Genomic DNA, 14,995 nt, shown 5'->3' on the forward strand with positions numbered 1-14,995 from the left:
TAAAACGAGTTGGGGTTGGAATCACTGGGGCCATCCTCCCCTCCTCCCTCTTCTCCATCCCCCACCCCCCCAGCCTCTTTTTATTTCCCATCTATGTTCTATTCCGGCGGTCTTTACAAGGAGCCATTTCTAAATTAAAAAAAATAAACTCAAAGACATTTGCAAACATGAGCTTGACTTGTAGTTAGCAACAAAACTGAGGCAGGATCCCTACGATTAAACTGTAAAATGTAAACATAAGCCACACGGTGAGGGTAGCAGCCTACTGTATCAGAGAAAACCCAATATGGTGGGTAAGATAGTCCTGGGCCAAGATGGAGATTTGTCCTCTGAAAGACAATTATTATTACACCACCAGTTGTAGACACCTAATGTATCTGCGTAAAGAAACCACTAGCATCCATGATATGCGACTTGGAATAGATTGTAATGCATTGCCGTGGTGACCAGCTTGGCAAATTAGCTAAGGTAGGTTACACTAAGGGAGTGCCATGCTTAGAACTTTGGGTTAAGAGCATCACTGTACCCCCAATGTGACCAGTATCTTATTCATGGAAGTCTTTCTATTTGCAAATCGGTTTTTGGGAGGGATCATTTGATTATACGTTGGTGGGTCAGGCTTTTAATGAGATTGGCAGATTTCGTGGTGAACCTGATCCCTTAGGAACTGAGTTTCCAACTAGTCTAATTATATTTATTGGAAGATATTCACTGAGAAAGAGAAGTCAACCAGTGAAGAATAAGCAATGTAAGTGGAACTTGCCAAATTGATTAATAAGCTGGTCAAAAACTGGAGGATGTTGTGCAAATGACGGTCTCTTATCTGGATGTCGACATGGGGCCTTAGGGAACATTTTTGGTTTACATTCTCAGTCTTAGCCACCACACCTTCTCTGCTGAGAGAGGACAAGTCGCAGAAAGGTCTTCTCGAAATGAAAAAGTGCGTTTTATTTTCTGTGATACAGTAGACCTTACCATTAAACAAAAAAAAACATTTCGTACAAGCCAAGCCCATGGTAATCAAATTCCAGTTAACAGATCAGGAACATTGTCAAATAAAATTAATAGAGCACTGATTATTAACAGGAGGAGAAGGAGAATAGAAGTCAGTGGGTAAAAGACTAGAATGCTACAGAAATTCTACAAAAACAAACCAAAAGGGTGGGAAGTGGGAAGGAAAAAACAAACCAAGAGGACAGACAGACTGACAGAATGACGGAGAGAGGGAGGAAGTCGGGTACGAGGGAAAACAAGGTTATAAGTGAAGGAGCCATCTGAAGTCCCTGGCACAGCATGCCCGATACTAAGGGAAGAAAAATAAATAAACAAAAGAAAACCAGAGGGAGGAAATACTGGGCGGGAAGAGAAGGTGGATGTAAAGTTGGAAGGGTGAACCCATACAGCATAACTCCTACCCTAGGCTGGCGGTCATGTGGAAGCCACAATTAGAAAGCAAAGCAGCTGGTGCATTGCAAGGAAACAATGAACCAGGAGACAGAGTGGTGGCACATACTTTGGCCGCAAAAGTCAGATGATGAGGTGGAAGGTGAATGCCTCTTTGTTAATTGCTGTGTCTGCTGCCTCCCCTCCCCCACAGCCACAGGACAGGGAATTAAATTTTATGAGGTGTTAATCTGTGAGCTGGTGCCACGGGAGCTTCCTCCTTGACCTGGCATCTGGATCAGTTTTTAGCACTATGTCTAAGAAGGAGAGGTGGGGCCCGGGACAGGAGGCAGGGTTCCTGCCGGTGTGGTAAGTTGGTTCGGAAACAGGAGTGTAGACGTGTCCTTGACCCTGCTTTACCCTGCCCTCTTTCGCTCACTCTCTTTTTTTTCTTCTTTTGAAAGGAGGAGGGCTTAGTGGCGCTGGCATCTTAACGTTCTAATTTTAGAAAAAGCTGGGAGATTACATCTGCAAACCGTGAAAATGGGATGTATACAGGGACCCAAGGGGGAAAAGGCATCCCACTACTCCCAGGGATTCCGTTGAGAAGTTTTTCGGCAGTTGTTCGTTAGGAAAGAATAGACTGACCTCAGTTTGTCAGCAAATGTGGTATGATGATTCACCACTCTGCCCTACGTGATACGGGAAGACACGCATTTTCCAGCGAAATTGGTCATGGAAATGAAAAGGCAGCTCAGTAAAGGCCAAAGGGTAAAGAAAGAAAAGTGCTAAGATGAACCAACTAAAGACAAGGCCCATGGAATACAGAAGGAGGATTAAGATTCTGTATTCACAACGGCATTTCCCGAATACACTAAATGTTTCCCAGTTCAGTTTCTATTCCATTTTCCAACGATTTACTAGAGCAGGGAACCCCCACATTATGAATGTGTTAAAAGGGAAATACTTGATGAATAATAATGAAAACAATGGGTTCTTTTGACCCCCCCTTTTTCCTTATTATTATTTTTTTTCCTAGCGTGACAGGGTCAATAGGGCAAAAGCAAATTAGAGGCAGCGCTGAAAAAGAGAATCCGTCAGTCCAGTTGGCGGATGTGCCTTAATGAATGGAAACGCTTCCCAGTCCTTACTCTATGGTTTGGCTGAACGCTTTGCAGTGAATCAGATCGAGCATGTTTTTCTGTCTGATCTGGCCAGGCTAAGAGACAGAAGCCTTGTCTTTCTCAATTGCAATTGATCTTTAAGGTCTGATTTCCCTTAAGGATGGAACATTCTGGCCCAGTACACTGGCTGTCCTGAGACTTTGGAGTTTTAGACCGTTTGCCTGTAAGAGGTGTGTAGATACCAGCACATGGTGTCTCTACTGCTCCTTCAGGTCTTACTGAGGGAGAAGTCGTATCTCTGAACTATCCATTGCCCTACCTCATTGGGAATAGAAGTATTAAATTCTAGTTAGACCCTGAAGTGATAAAGTGGGAGAAAGATGCTGTTAGGGAAAAGGAGCAGGCGATAATGGATTTGTTTTCTCCCTGTAGGAAAGGCCTGTAAGCCTTTTTAGTAGTGGAACTATTTTTATCCAGAGGGAGGTTACTTGAATAGATCCCTCTCTCTCTACGTAGATAATCTGCCACCCAATGCTGATCATGGGACCTCTTGAGATACTCACGCTTGGGAGAGATTCTCTGATCTGCAAAGGGCCACTCACATATAAGTGGGGGTTTTCCCATCACAGGAATCGTTTTCTCTTGGGAGTTTTTACAGGAGGAATGGTCAACCAATTGAGTTTCTAAACCTGTAACTGACAGAACTTGCAAAAGTCTTATTCTCCATGAATTATGGAAAGTATATTAGGTATAGATGGTGACGTTATCATCCAAACGAGAGCAGCAGTTATGCTACAGGGTGCCCTCACTGCATGATGTCACTGACACCAGCTGCATGGAGATCAGATATTCTGTTAATCAGGACATTGCTTTGTTGACCCATGGCCACATTCCAGGGCTGCTGGTACTGTCCAGAAAGCGCGGGTACCTGCGCTGTGGAGCCTCTGGGATGACAGAATGGTTTCCCTCTCCTCCCAGGACTGGCCCTTGCTTCCAATAATTTAGGACAAAGGCTTTTAAAGGGACTATGCCCCAAATTCATATGCTCCTAAGAGATATTTTGTGTTTACAGTGTGAACATGTCTATTTGATTACTTGTCTGGATGATCTTAGTGACTCAAGGTTAATTCCATTAGTGCTAGAATTTCCACTGAAAATAGCACAAGGCTTTTTTCTTTCTGTTTTCTATTTCCTTGCTCATAAGATAATGAAGTTGACTACAGCAGCGCTTGAACATTCCCAGAAAATCAGTCTGTGCCTACAATATTGTGTTGCAATGTCAGGGCTTTCTATGTTACTATATTAAATGGGTGATTTTTACATTGTATGTCAAGTTCCCATAGGCCTAAGACGTGGCGTGCTTTTAAGTCGATGCATTTAGAGCTTCTTTTGTTTTCAGGCCTGGTTTGGTTCTTCCCATAGCCTTCCACACCTCTCCAACTTACCCCAGCTCTGAAATAACAGCATGGTCAGATCCAGAGGGTCAAGGTACGTGGGACATGTGTGAATCTGCAGCAGGTGAGGTGATTTTAAACTCTAAGTGAAGTTTGGAAATCTAGAAACTGCTGCACTCAGTGACAGTTCGGTAAACTAATCATAGATGGGACGCGGAAAAATCATTGTTATAGCTGTATGATCCCTTCTGAAGGAAAAGGAAATTAGTTCGGAATTGAAAGGTAAGAGCAGAAAAGGAAAAGATTTCAGCTCAGAGGTTCTAAATTCTGCAGGCTAAAAGGAATGATGATTGGTCCATACCCATAAATTCAATCCCAAGATGCTCTGCCAATGCAGAAAGTTGACAAAAAAAAGAAAGAAAGGGAAACAAGTTTCAGAAAAGAGCAATACACTGCGCTCCAAAACACATTACACATGACTATTACGGCTGTCTGTGCGTGCACACGAACAGAACGAATGGTGGGTGGTTAACACAAGCAGTGCTCAGGTACGCCTCCGTGAGTCCGCGTACGGAACTCGTCTTGTTAAAGAGGTGTGCAAATACCAGCACACCGTGTCTTTATTAACCCTTAAAAGACCTTACTGAGGGAGAAGTTGTCCTCATTTGGGAACAGAAATATTGTAGTTATGATAATAAAGAAAGGCATTCAGTATTATTTCAATTCCTCTCTTTAAAAGGCAGAAGTGCAGTTCCAGGGAGGTGATTTTTTTTGCCCAAAGGCACATGGTTGGCAGAGCCAGGGGTGGAAGCCAAGAGGACAGCACTCAGGTCTGAAAATTTTGTCACGCTGGATTTACAGTTTTTGTAGTTTGTGGCTAGTTATGCTCTAATATTTCTCGTTGTTTTGGTTATTAAAAAATATATATATCTCTGTTCCTAACCTTCTCCGCTCTCCACCACTTACATGTTCTATTCACAGAAAGCAACAAATGCTTCTGCCCAAAAAGCCAGAGAGGGAATTGGGGAACAGAGCCTGCATCTAGTTTTTTCGAAGAACTCCTGCATGGCATAGGATAACTCTCGATGCCTTGCTTTTTCAAATTGTAAAAAGACAAGGGGGTTGTGTGGGAGAAGGATCCAATTCCTGGGGTCCTTAGTTCAATGGATTACTTCCTCAAATAACAGAGAGCCAATCAGATGATCACTCCACGGTGCTGAGCTCCGACGGCCAGATGAGAGCCCAGGGCTCCGGGAGGGAACCCCGAGGTGTGAGCTCACAGTCCACAGTCCTGGCAGATGTGAGTGTGGAGGCTCAAGACTAAAGGACTAGCAGAAACTGCACAGGTTCAAGCAAGGAAATGGGGGACATGGGCAAATTAAAAATAGAAACAAAAACCTTCCAAAAAAGATGCTTTCCAGGCTGAAGCAAAAATTGTTAATCAAATTTTATCGGGGGGGGGGTGGTGGTGGTGGCGGGGGACCCCTTAGGATTGCTTATTTGTGCGTGGATGGTGGAGAGGCACATGGGAAGGAAGGGCAGAAGGCACATGGAGATTCAGAGGTCTCCATTTCTTCCCTTGATCACTGACTCGAGAGATACCACGGTGGTCCGAGAAACATCACAAGGCATCGATCTCTTAACTTTGAAAACATGTGGTTGAGGGGTACTCCTCTCACAAAAACATCAGTCTGGGCATGGACAAAGCATCCTCAAGTAGAGAGGAGAAAATAAGGAGGGTCGTGTGCTTAAGTCCTCCTATTTTCAGGTCCTGCCTCTGCCATTTGCCTGTTCTATGACTTTGGACGTTAATTTCTCATTGACAAAATGCTTATGATACTAACACATGCACCACAGGGAGACCCTGTGGAATAAAGGAGCCAGGAAATATGTCGGCCAACAGCAGAATGGTTTAAGAGCTTGGAGAGTGGACTTATCTGGAGATGTACCTTGGGCCCCTTATTACATGTAGGTTTCCTTTTACCTAATTCATGGCCAGGAAAACTCTGAAAGCTGCTGGGATATACCCAAGAAGTGAGACTTTAAAAACTTTCTACCTCTTGAGGAAACGGAGCTTCCAGATTAAAAAATAAATCAGAGAGGACATTGAGTAACAGTAATAACGAGAGGTAGTGTGGACAATAGATCAGTCTGCCTTGGTTGGCCCGGGGGACTCAGGTGAATAGCCTAAACTTTTCATAAATTAAAAGCCACAGGATTCAGGATTAATTTGGTTGCACAATGTCCACAGCAAAAGTTAACAATTTATTCAAATCCAAATGAACTTCTCTCGTCTCTGTGCAACACTCAATTTGACAAAATATTTCCCCCTCATTTGCTTCCTTTATATAAACTTTGGAACATCAAGGATAAGAATTCATTTTCCAAGGAAGTGATAATAAATTTCCTTACACATTTCCTTGAAGATGTGACTCAGTTTTTCTCCCTAGAACCCCTTCCATCATATGCCTTTTCCTCCTACCAGTCAGTAATAATTTAAGGGTTAAAGCCGAGATATCTACAGAAACTCTTTTCAGAGAATCATTATTCCATGCCTACATGAACACTGCTAATGATCTATATTAGTTGCGTAGAAAGCTTGGTTAAGTCTTCAATAAAATTAGTAGCATGCCCATGCATACATATTACTGCATTTACAGTTTTATAGGTAAGTCTGTGAGCCTAACTATAATTTCATTTCATGGGAAGTCATTCATATCAGGCAGCTCCAATTTCAAATAATTCAAAGGGAAATTGGTACTTAAAATTGGAATCTCTTCTGGCCATAAGCCCTAACAAGGAAACAAGCAGAGGAAACATGCATCATTCTCAACCTGGAGCAAATACTGCTCTAATTTATTTTTACTATTGGTGGCTACATTTCTTTCATTGTGAGTCAAGAAAAGCAGAATACACAAACACTTTTCATTTGATGAAGAAGTTATTACTTTCTATCTGTTCTATTTAATCTAATGTTGGCTTAGGCTCATTATGTATCATACGCTTCCTATTGAACTTCTGTCTCGCCACTACATTTCTCAAATTAAATTAATAATTCAAAAACACAAAGGTTGCTGTAAACAATTTAGTTTCCTTTTCTACATGTGATTTCCTGCTGTGCAGTAAGCAATATAAAAAATTAATTTAAATCTAAGAGTCTTCAGAAACTATTAAATATTGACTCACTATTCCTTTGCTTGAGGATTTTATAATTGTTTGAAAAGAACTGATTAACCTGTAGGTTAATTTAAATTTTTCAATTGCATCAGAGAAAAGAACAATTAAACAACTTTCTTTTACCGAAATTATCCATCCATGCATTTACGGCTTCTGATAAAATCTGAAGACATTCAAGATTTTACTCTTTAATACTTTGGGCCTCCTTATGCAAACAATATCAAAGACATATGTATAGTCCTTTCTGAGATTTCTAAAGGAGCTCTGTCAATGCCAGTGCTAAGTGGGACGTATTTAGTGTCTGACTTTTCATTTTTGACTTACCTTTACAAATGCAGATACTTTTTATTTTCACATATACAAATCCATATTGCCATTGAGCCTTTTGGAATGTAATAGGAGGCTTTCTCTGCACTCCCAAGTTTTCATGTGCACAGAAGCACATTCACCAACACACACACAAGAAAGTCTAACACTCAGTTAGAATTTATGATAATTTATGTCATAGATTGTGTCTTTATTCTACTGTCATCCAGATACACGTTGGATAAATTAGTAATTTCAATGGTTTTTGAAGCATTTAGAATCAACACAAGTGATTATGCACTAGTAACCTCTGATTCAAAATTACATTTAAGGAGATCTATTGGGATTACTCATGCTGACAATATGCCTAAAAGTTCTAAAATTGTACTCTGTAAAAATATTCTATGATTTGGGCTATTCTATAATAACATTATTATATATTAGTTTATATATGATATACTTGCTGTATACTGCCTCTAACTATTGAAGCTGTGTTTTTTTTTTTTTTTTCTGCCCAGGAAGTCTATATATCAATTATGAATTGCCTATATATGCACATTCTACCCCCCCCCCCCCCAACAATGATCAATACAATGCTTGAAAGTAGGAACTCTGTCAAGGTAGGTCAAATTTGAAGCTGACTAACCTTGACAATATTTTCCTAGAAAGTATTATAAATATGTTTTATTTCAAGGCAAATGGCTGCCTTCAAGAAAGCCATATAAAATATACATTTGTTCTTTTCTTTCATACTTTAAATCCATTTTTATAAATCAATAAATGTCCCCATAGAATACTCTGACCAGAAAAACTGCATCAAATCCTAATAATGTAAGTTATGTGTTAATAAGCATTTTAAAAGCTGTACATTCTTTTATAATGTCATTCTTCTATTCAAAATGTGGTTTAGTAAGTCGAAAAAATGTTTCTCTTTGAACCTGGGGAATATCTTTTCCTTCAAAATTTATGTTATGTGTTTCAGACTTTATGAACACAAACAATTAAAGTTTAATCATTACCACTGTGGCAACATTTTTTATCCTTTGTGCAGACCACACTGATACTTGAACATAAAGTTCTTAAAACAGCAAAGTGTATTTTCCTGCCTTCTATATGAGAGTCTGCAGAAATGAAAATTGAAAATTTAAGCTATAGAGGTCAGAAAATTAACGCTGGGCGAGACAACTTTGGAAAGCAGTTTCTGAAGGGAAGCTCTTGCTTTTCCAGATCCGAGGGAGCCCTGACGCACAGTCATCACAGACTGCTCATAAATTCACTTCCTATCAATCTTTGTTACATCAGGGTAAATATGAAGGCTGCTTTCTTGAATGTCTTCCAAAAGTGAGATCGAAAGCTTACTAAAGATTTTACTTAAGGAATCACACTCTGATTAAATACATAGTGGCTATTTTGAAAGAATATCTTCTGAAAAAGAAAATGGTCTAAAATAGAAGCTGAAAACATCTTCTTTGCCTACTGCTGTCAGATCTAACTGCATCATTATTTGGGGAAATAGCTTCATTTTAAAAATGCGATTCTCTATATAGTGCCCTAACATTGCCTTCAGTGCACAATGAAACTCGGTATAACACCAAACATTTAAGTGTGATACAAATGTTCAGAATTTTCACTCAATTCTACGATATGTTATCATATTTATACAGTCACATGATTTGCTAAGTCTGTTATTTGAATACAAACTGATTTCTGAAAGGAATGGCTTTAAAATATTCAGTAAAATTCTACTATTCCTCTTCTATTTTTTATTCTCCATCTTATCTACCTTTAAAAAGATTAATAACATAATCTTTGATATGTAGCCTGTGTAAATATGCCATAAGCACCACTTCACTAAATAAATGATTGAATATTATGGAAATGGCCTCCCCTCAATGCACATGAAATTAACTTTTCCATGAAATTTATTCTTCCACGACTGTTAACAGGAGGAACAGGATCTTATTCTTTGCATGCATACAAGTAAGGGTAAATCTCTGATTCTTTTAGGGCCCCCAAATGACCGGCTCGTATCACTATTCGTTGTGTTACGTGAATTTACACTGATCGGCTATGTCCAGTATTTTTCAGGGTGAGCAACTGACAATCCGAATCAGGGATTGATAAATCCAGCCCACTGCCTGCTTTTGTGAATAAAGTTTTAGTAGCACACGGCCATGCCTATCAGTTTATGCATTGGCTATGGCTGCTTTGTGCAGAGTTCGTGGTTGTGCAGGTGACGGTTATCACCTGCAAACCCTGAAGTATTTACTATCTGATCTTTCACGGGGGAAAAAAAATTATCACCCTTTCATCTCAATGAATAACTATATGGAATCCATTTTAAATACAATGCTTTGAAAGCTCCAGAATTAGAAGCGAAAGCCCAGTTCACAGCAGAAGGACAAATTACATGATCTAGTTACCCATACAAATTATATACACGTGGATTGGGTCTTTTAAGGATGATGTTCAACCCTTCACGAAGCCATAGAAATCCATCAAACTTTCCCAGTTCTGCATTAAAAATATATATCTGGATGTAAACTATTATATTTCAAAGTAAGTAATGAATATCAAAAAACCCCTATTTGTCCCTAAAATTGTCATTGAAACTAGCATAAAGAAATGCAAATATAAAGAAATGATTGTTTAAACTAATCCTGAATCACCTGTTTCCTAAGCAACGTAAAGCCAGGATATCTCATTTGCTGTGAAATGTTTGTAATTTTCCTACTCAGTGCTCTTTTTACACCTAAATGCAAACTGTTAATGAAGAGAAACATCTGAACTCTTTTTAGCATGTTTATTTGTTATAAATAACACATTCTGAGCCGAAATTAACTTACCATCATTTCAAGTGCATACTGATTACAATTTAGCAACATCCTTTGCAGGACGCTGCCATTTTATAAAGAAGATGGACTGTTTAGCAGAATGATTTTATTTTATCAATAACAGTGAGACTTTTAAATGCTTTTATTATAATTGCACTGTGTGATATTGGCTATCATTTTGTATCACATTATTCAGTATCCATTTCAGAAGCATCCGGAGCCTCACACACCTATTAGTATCTCAGAGCCCACTAGTCACGAACAGAGGAAGTAATACAATCGCTTGTGTTAATGTTCTCATGCGACAGGCAGAGGCAGTCAATGTTAGACCTGGTAAAACACATCTATGTCTAGGTGAAATCTGAGGGGAGATGCAACAAGAAAGCAGCAGCGACTGAGCATGCTCCTACTCAGGCAGAGACAGAAAGGGAGTGGACGTACTGTAGAAGCTGGCCATTACGTAGTTTTGGCAGCGATCACCAGTAAACTCATTTGGGCACCTGAGAGAAGAAACAAAAAACAATGGTAGAAAAAACAGAGAAAAAGAGAAGAGGTGAATATATGCTAGAAAGAAGCTCCTTCAGTGTCATTTGACTGAACTTGGCGAGTTCACCCTCAGGAACTGAGTCTTTGTCCTAACCATGGTTTTCAGACTCTGGCATTTCCCTCGAAGGATTAAAAATCTGCACAAAATGGGGTCCTAGGGTTTGTATGGCAGAAAGGAAGATGGCAGCATTTGAAGTGACTGCTTTCTTTCAGAGGGACTCGCTGAAAATCGCATCTGATGTTTTCTTTATCTCCGTTTTCCACGGGACATCTTTGGTCAACAGTGCCGGAAAGAAATGGTTTTTGGTTGGCCTGCCTGCCATGGTCACCAGAATCCCTGGCCATCCGGACTGGTCATTCTAATTTACCTCTATGATCTTTGGGGCCCAAGCTGAGAGACAGTGAAACAAACTCACACTGAATGAGTTGATGCCCCGAGTGGCTAAACCATCGTTAGGACAAAAGGAATCAGTTACAACTGAACTGTAAAAGCACCAAGTGGTAGTAATTGTTGCTGTAGTTTGGGGGAGAAAGCAAATTTCAGATTATTTTAACATACTTTCTTGGTTTTGGACTTTCATGGGCACATTCTCAGTACATCTTGCTCCAGTGAATCCAGGTTGGCACCTAGAGGGCAAAAATGTGATAAGCAATAGAACGCTAAAGACACTGAATTTTCAGACTGGCAATTTTCCTCCTATGGAATATGGAGATTCCTACAATGACCTGGTGGCTGAACAACATAAAGAAAAGGAAAAGAACACATTTAGAAAACCATGTTCCATGGAAACTGCGGGGTACCTATTTTTGTTGTTGTTTGCTTCAGTCTTCATAAGAACATTTAATGATAAATGAAATTTAACTCCCAGGGAGGTTGACAAGTTACATAGGGCTGGCAAGGCCTGTGTAGCTAAGTCACTTTCCCTCTGGCATTTCCTTATCTGCCACTGAGTAAGGACTCCTATCTTGTTAAAACACTGGTTTTGATAAGGTCTTACGTAGTTCCATCCATAATCTTTTATTATTTAAAGGATCCTGAGCTTTTCCCTTTATAGACACTCAATTTTGTGCTTTCACAGGTACTTTTATGTTGTAAGTTCAATCATCAAACTACAATAGAAGTCAAGCGCTTACACACTCCAGTGATTACTGACCAGAAAAACTATATGCCCTATTTTTTTTTAAAGGTATGACAAATTAGGTCTCCTTTTTAATACTGAAAGACAGAAAGAAGCAGACATTTATTAGCACAAACTTCACTTCATCCAGTGATCCCCAAAGACAAATACATTTTTAAAATTCAAAGGGTGGTTCTACTATAGTACTTAATAGGTGTCATTTTGCATTTAAGGTGAAACTATTTTTAAACTGCATCAAATTTTCGTTTTACTCACATACATTCACCTATCCAAATTCTAGAATCTTGATATAATAAATATCATTTGTAAGGTCATGCAGTGGGGATGTGCCTAAATATGGAAGTCCTTTCTAGTTGCTGTTTTCGTTGCTATTATACCAGTAATGAAAGCATTTAATATTGGATCCATTTTACCCAGTAACATGCTCTAGTCAAGAGGGCCATCAAAAGGTTCTAGGAAGCAAATAAGCTTATAGATGCTCAACACCCACAGTCATGGTTACTATCCATAGTTCATCTATACCATAACCATCATGCAAAGCCCCTAATAAAATGTAGTTGTGACAGCACATACCTCAGGATTTACACATGACCTGCCCTTTCTTCTCCATAGTAAATAAGAATAAATATTATCTTTTTGGCATCAAAGCAATGTGAATAAAACCATCCATTTTTACAAATATAAGGATATTTTTCGCATTCCCCTTAAAACCAAATTCCATGCCAAAAAAGTGTTATCAAGTGATTTGGTATATCTAATTCTATTTCATGAAGAATGGCCTGCAAGATAAAATACTAAAGTTCTGGTATGAGTTCTGGTAATGAGTTCTTGTGTAAACTTAAATATAATTATGATCACTGGTATCATCAATAAACTTAACAATGAATATCTTATACTGATACAGCCCTTTTAACTCTTCAAAACACTTTATACACACACACACACACACACACACACATATACATATATATAAAATTTGAACAAATTCTATCTATATAATTGAATTGGTTTCTTTGGTTAGAATATTTTTGCAGCAGTGAATAGAGGAAGATCTACCTAGAGAAATACAGAAATAAGAATGATAGCCTGTGAAGCTGGGTCATTTTTTCATAAAGATGTCACATGCTTCAATAAGAATGTCTTCACAGATATATAAGGAAAATACATGGAAACCTATTTTTCATATAATGTATTTAACATAATGACTTCTGAAACATACAGGATTTTTGTTTGTGTATTTGTTTCTGAACAAGGACTAAAATTCACATGGACATAGCCTACGATTAAGCAGGTACTCCAGAATTAAGGGCATATTCTACAATGACCATTTTATCTTACCTGTTTGCATTATTGATAACAATTATAATTCTCTTATTGATCACACAGTAATCCACTTGTTTCATACAATGAACATGGTATAAGACATGTGAACACTGTATGCATGTGTGTGTGTGTGTGTGTGTGTGTGTATTGGGGGGTAGAGGTGCAGAAGGGGGAGAACCATTTGAGGTAAGCAGTGCATTGATTTAAGTAAGGATCATAAAATGAACATATAGTTGAAGAATCATGAGTCGCTTAAGAAAAGGAATGCATTTATAGAAAATTGTCACTTATGCATCTTGGATGCCAGTTTGGGGATGAGAAGGCACAGGACAAGGAGGCGATGCAGATCAAAAATCTTATCCAATCAATTTTCTAATTAGTACGAACTTCTAAGGTGATGTTTCCTAGGGAATTGGCCTATGGCATGGTGGTTTATCTCTATCATAAAATGACATGGCTACTTGGTACACTAACACTAGATATGCTTAAAATATGCCAATCTTTTTTGGAATTATCAGCTGTATCTGCACCAGGACTATTCTTGTGGTCATGTTTATCCTCAGATACATTTTCTTGGGGTGAAACATTATTATTCAAAGTGTGGCTCATGGACGAATGGCACCAGCATCTCCTGGGATCTCGTTAGTAGAAATGCAGAATTCCAGGCCCCCAGTTTATAACTGCTAACTAAGAATCTGCGTTTTTAACAAGATCCCCAAGAGATCTGCAGGTACACTAACGTTCAAGATGTCAGAGACCCTGACCTTGGAAAACGGAGACTAAGCCCGTCTATCCTGGCACCACAGTATCTTGCTGCCTCGATGTGGGCAGCCCATTTGACTTCATGGGGCAACAGGGATAAGATGAAGGGATTTGACTAAGCGGTTCTCAACGGTTCCTTTCACCACAAAGGTTCTGGAAATCAGTGCTCATCCTAACACATGGAACCACTGTGTGGAAACTGACAGCATTTCTTCTGAATGTGTTACCAGTCATGGAGGAGGACTCAAGGACTTTTAGAAAACATTTTTGATACAATGGATTTTAAGACAATCATGGAGGTAAAACAAACTGCAAATACCTATTCCTAAGCAATTTAAGTGTTCAGCAACAACTGTTATTATGGAACTTTTGGGGACCTCTAGAGTTGTTGCCACATCAAATTGAAAGAAGCAGAAACAGATTTTGCCTATGCAACACTGCAGACCGCATTGACTGTGGAGAGAAAGCATATGCAAATGGAAGCTCATCTGATCGATAAGCTCTGATTAAATTCTATGGAATTACTTCTAAAAGAATAGGGAGACTGTCTGGCTTCTGACATGTTTCTAAATTAGCACTGTACATTAAGCATCCAATCTATCACTTTCTTTGGAGATAAGAGTATGGTAAATTTAATCTCATTTTGAACAATATGCTTTGGCACGAGTCTGGGCAAATTCCAAGAATTTTGTCTCTTAGGACAATCTGTTTGAATAATAATCAAGCCTCTATTGTAGCTTCTATATATATTGTTTTAGTATGTGCTCTTAACATGAGCAATGATGTTTGTTTTACATTTGTTCTTAATGCGATGAAAATTCGCAGATCGTTTTGTCCGAACTTAGGTATCCCCTCTCCCAACTGACCCTTCCCTGACCTCCACCTCTCCATCTCCCACTTCCCTGCCCTGGCTGAGGAGTCTGTCTTTGCCTCTCACACTGCACCCTGTCCTGATCTCTTTCACAGCCCTCACCTGTCTGGGTTGGAATTCTCTGTGGTGAGGATAG

At 39.2% G+C, this 14,995-nt stretch overlaps 1 protein-coding gene across 5 annotated transcripts in view; it reads right to left on the bottom strand.

Annotated features, from left to right (window-relative positions):
* Positions 1–14,995, bottom strand: part of NRG1 (neuregulin 1) — a 1,105,519-nt gene that overhangs the window by 12,271 nt on the left and 1,078,253 nt on the right. For 3 of the 5 annotated variants that reach the window (XM_049631636.1, XM_049631638.1, XM_049631639.1), the window contains one exon: positions 11,324–11,391. In XM_049631636.1, coding sequence (XP_049487593.1) covers positions 11,324–11,391 — 68 coding nt within the window. Of the gene's footprint in view, positions 1–10,345; positions 10,719–11,323; positions 11,392–14,995 lie in introns of those variants that run through there. The other 2 variants (XM_049631635.1, XM_049631637.1) reach the window with 2 other exon arrangements.

The sequence above is a fragment of the Panthera uncia genome, chromosome B1 (genome assembly GCF_023721935.1).
Source record: "Panthera uncia isolate 11264 chromosome B1, Puncia_PCG_1.0, whole genome shotgun sequence".
NCBI lineage: Eukaryota > Metazoa > Chordata > Mammalia > Carnivora > Felidae > Panthera > Panthera uncia.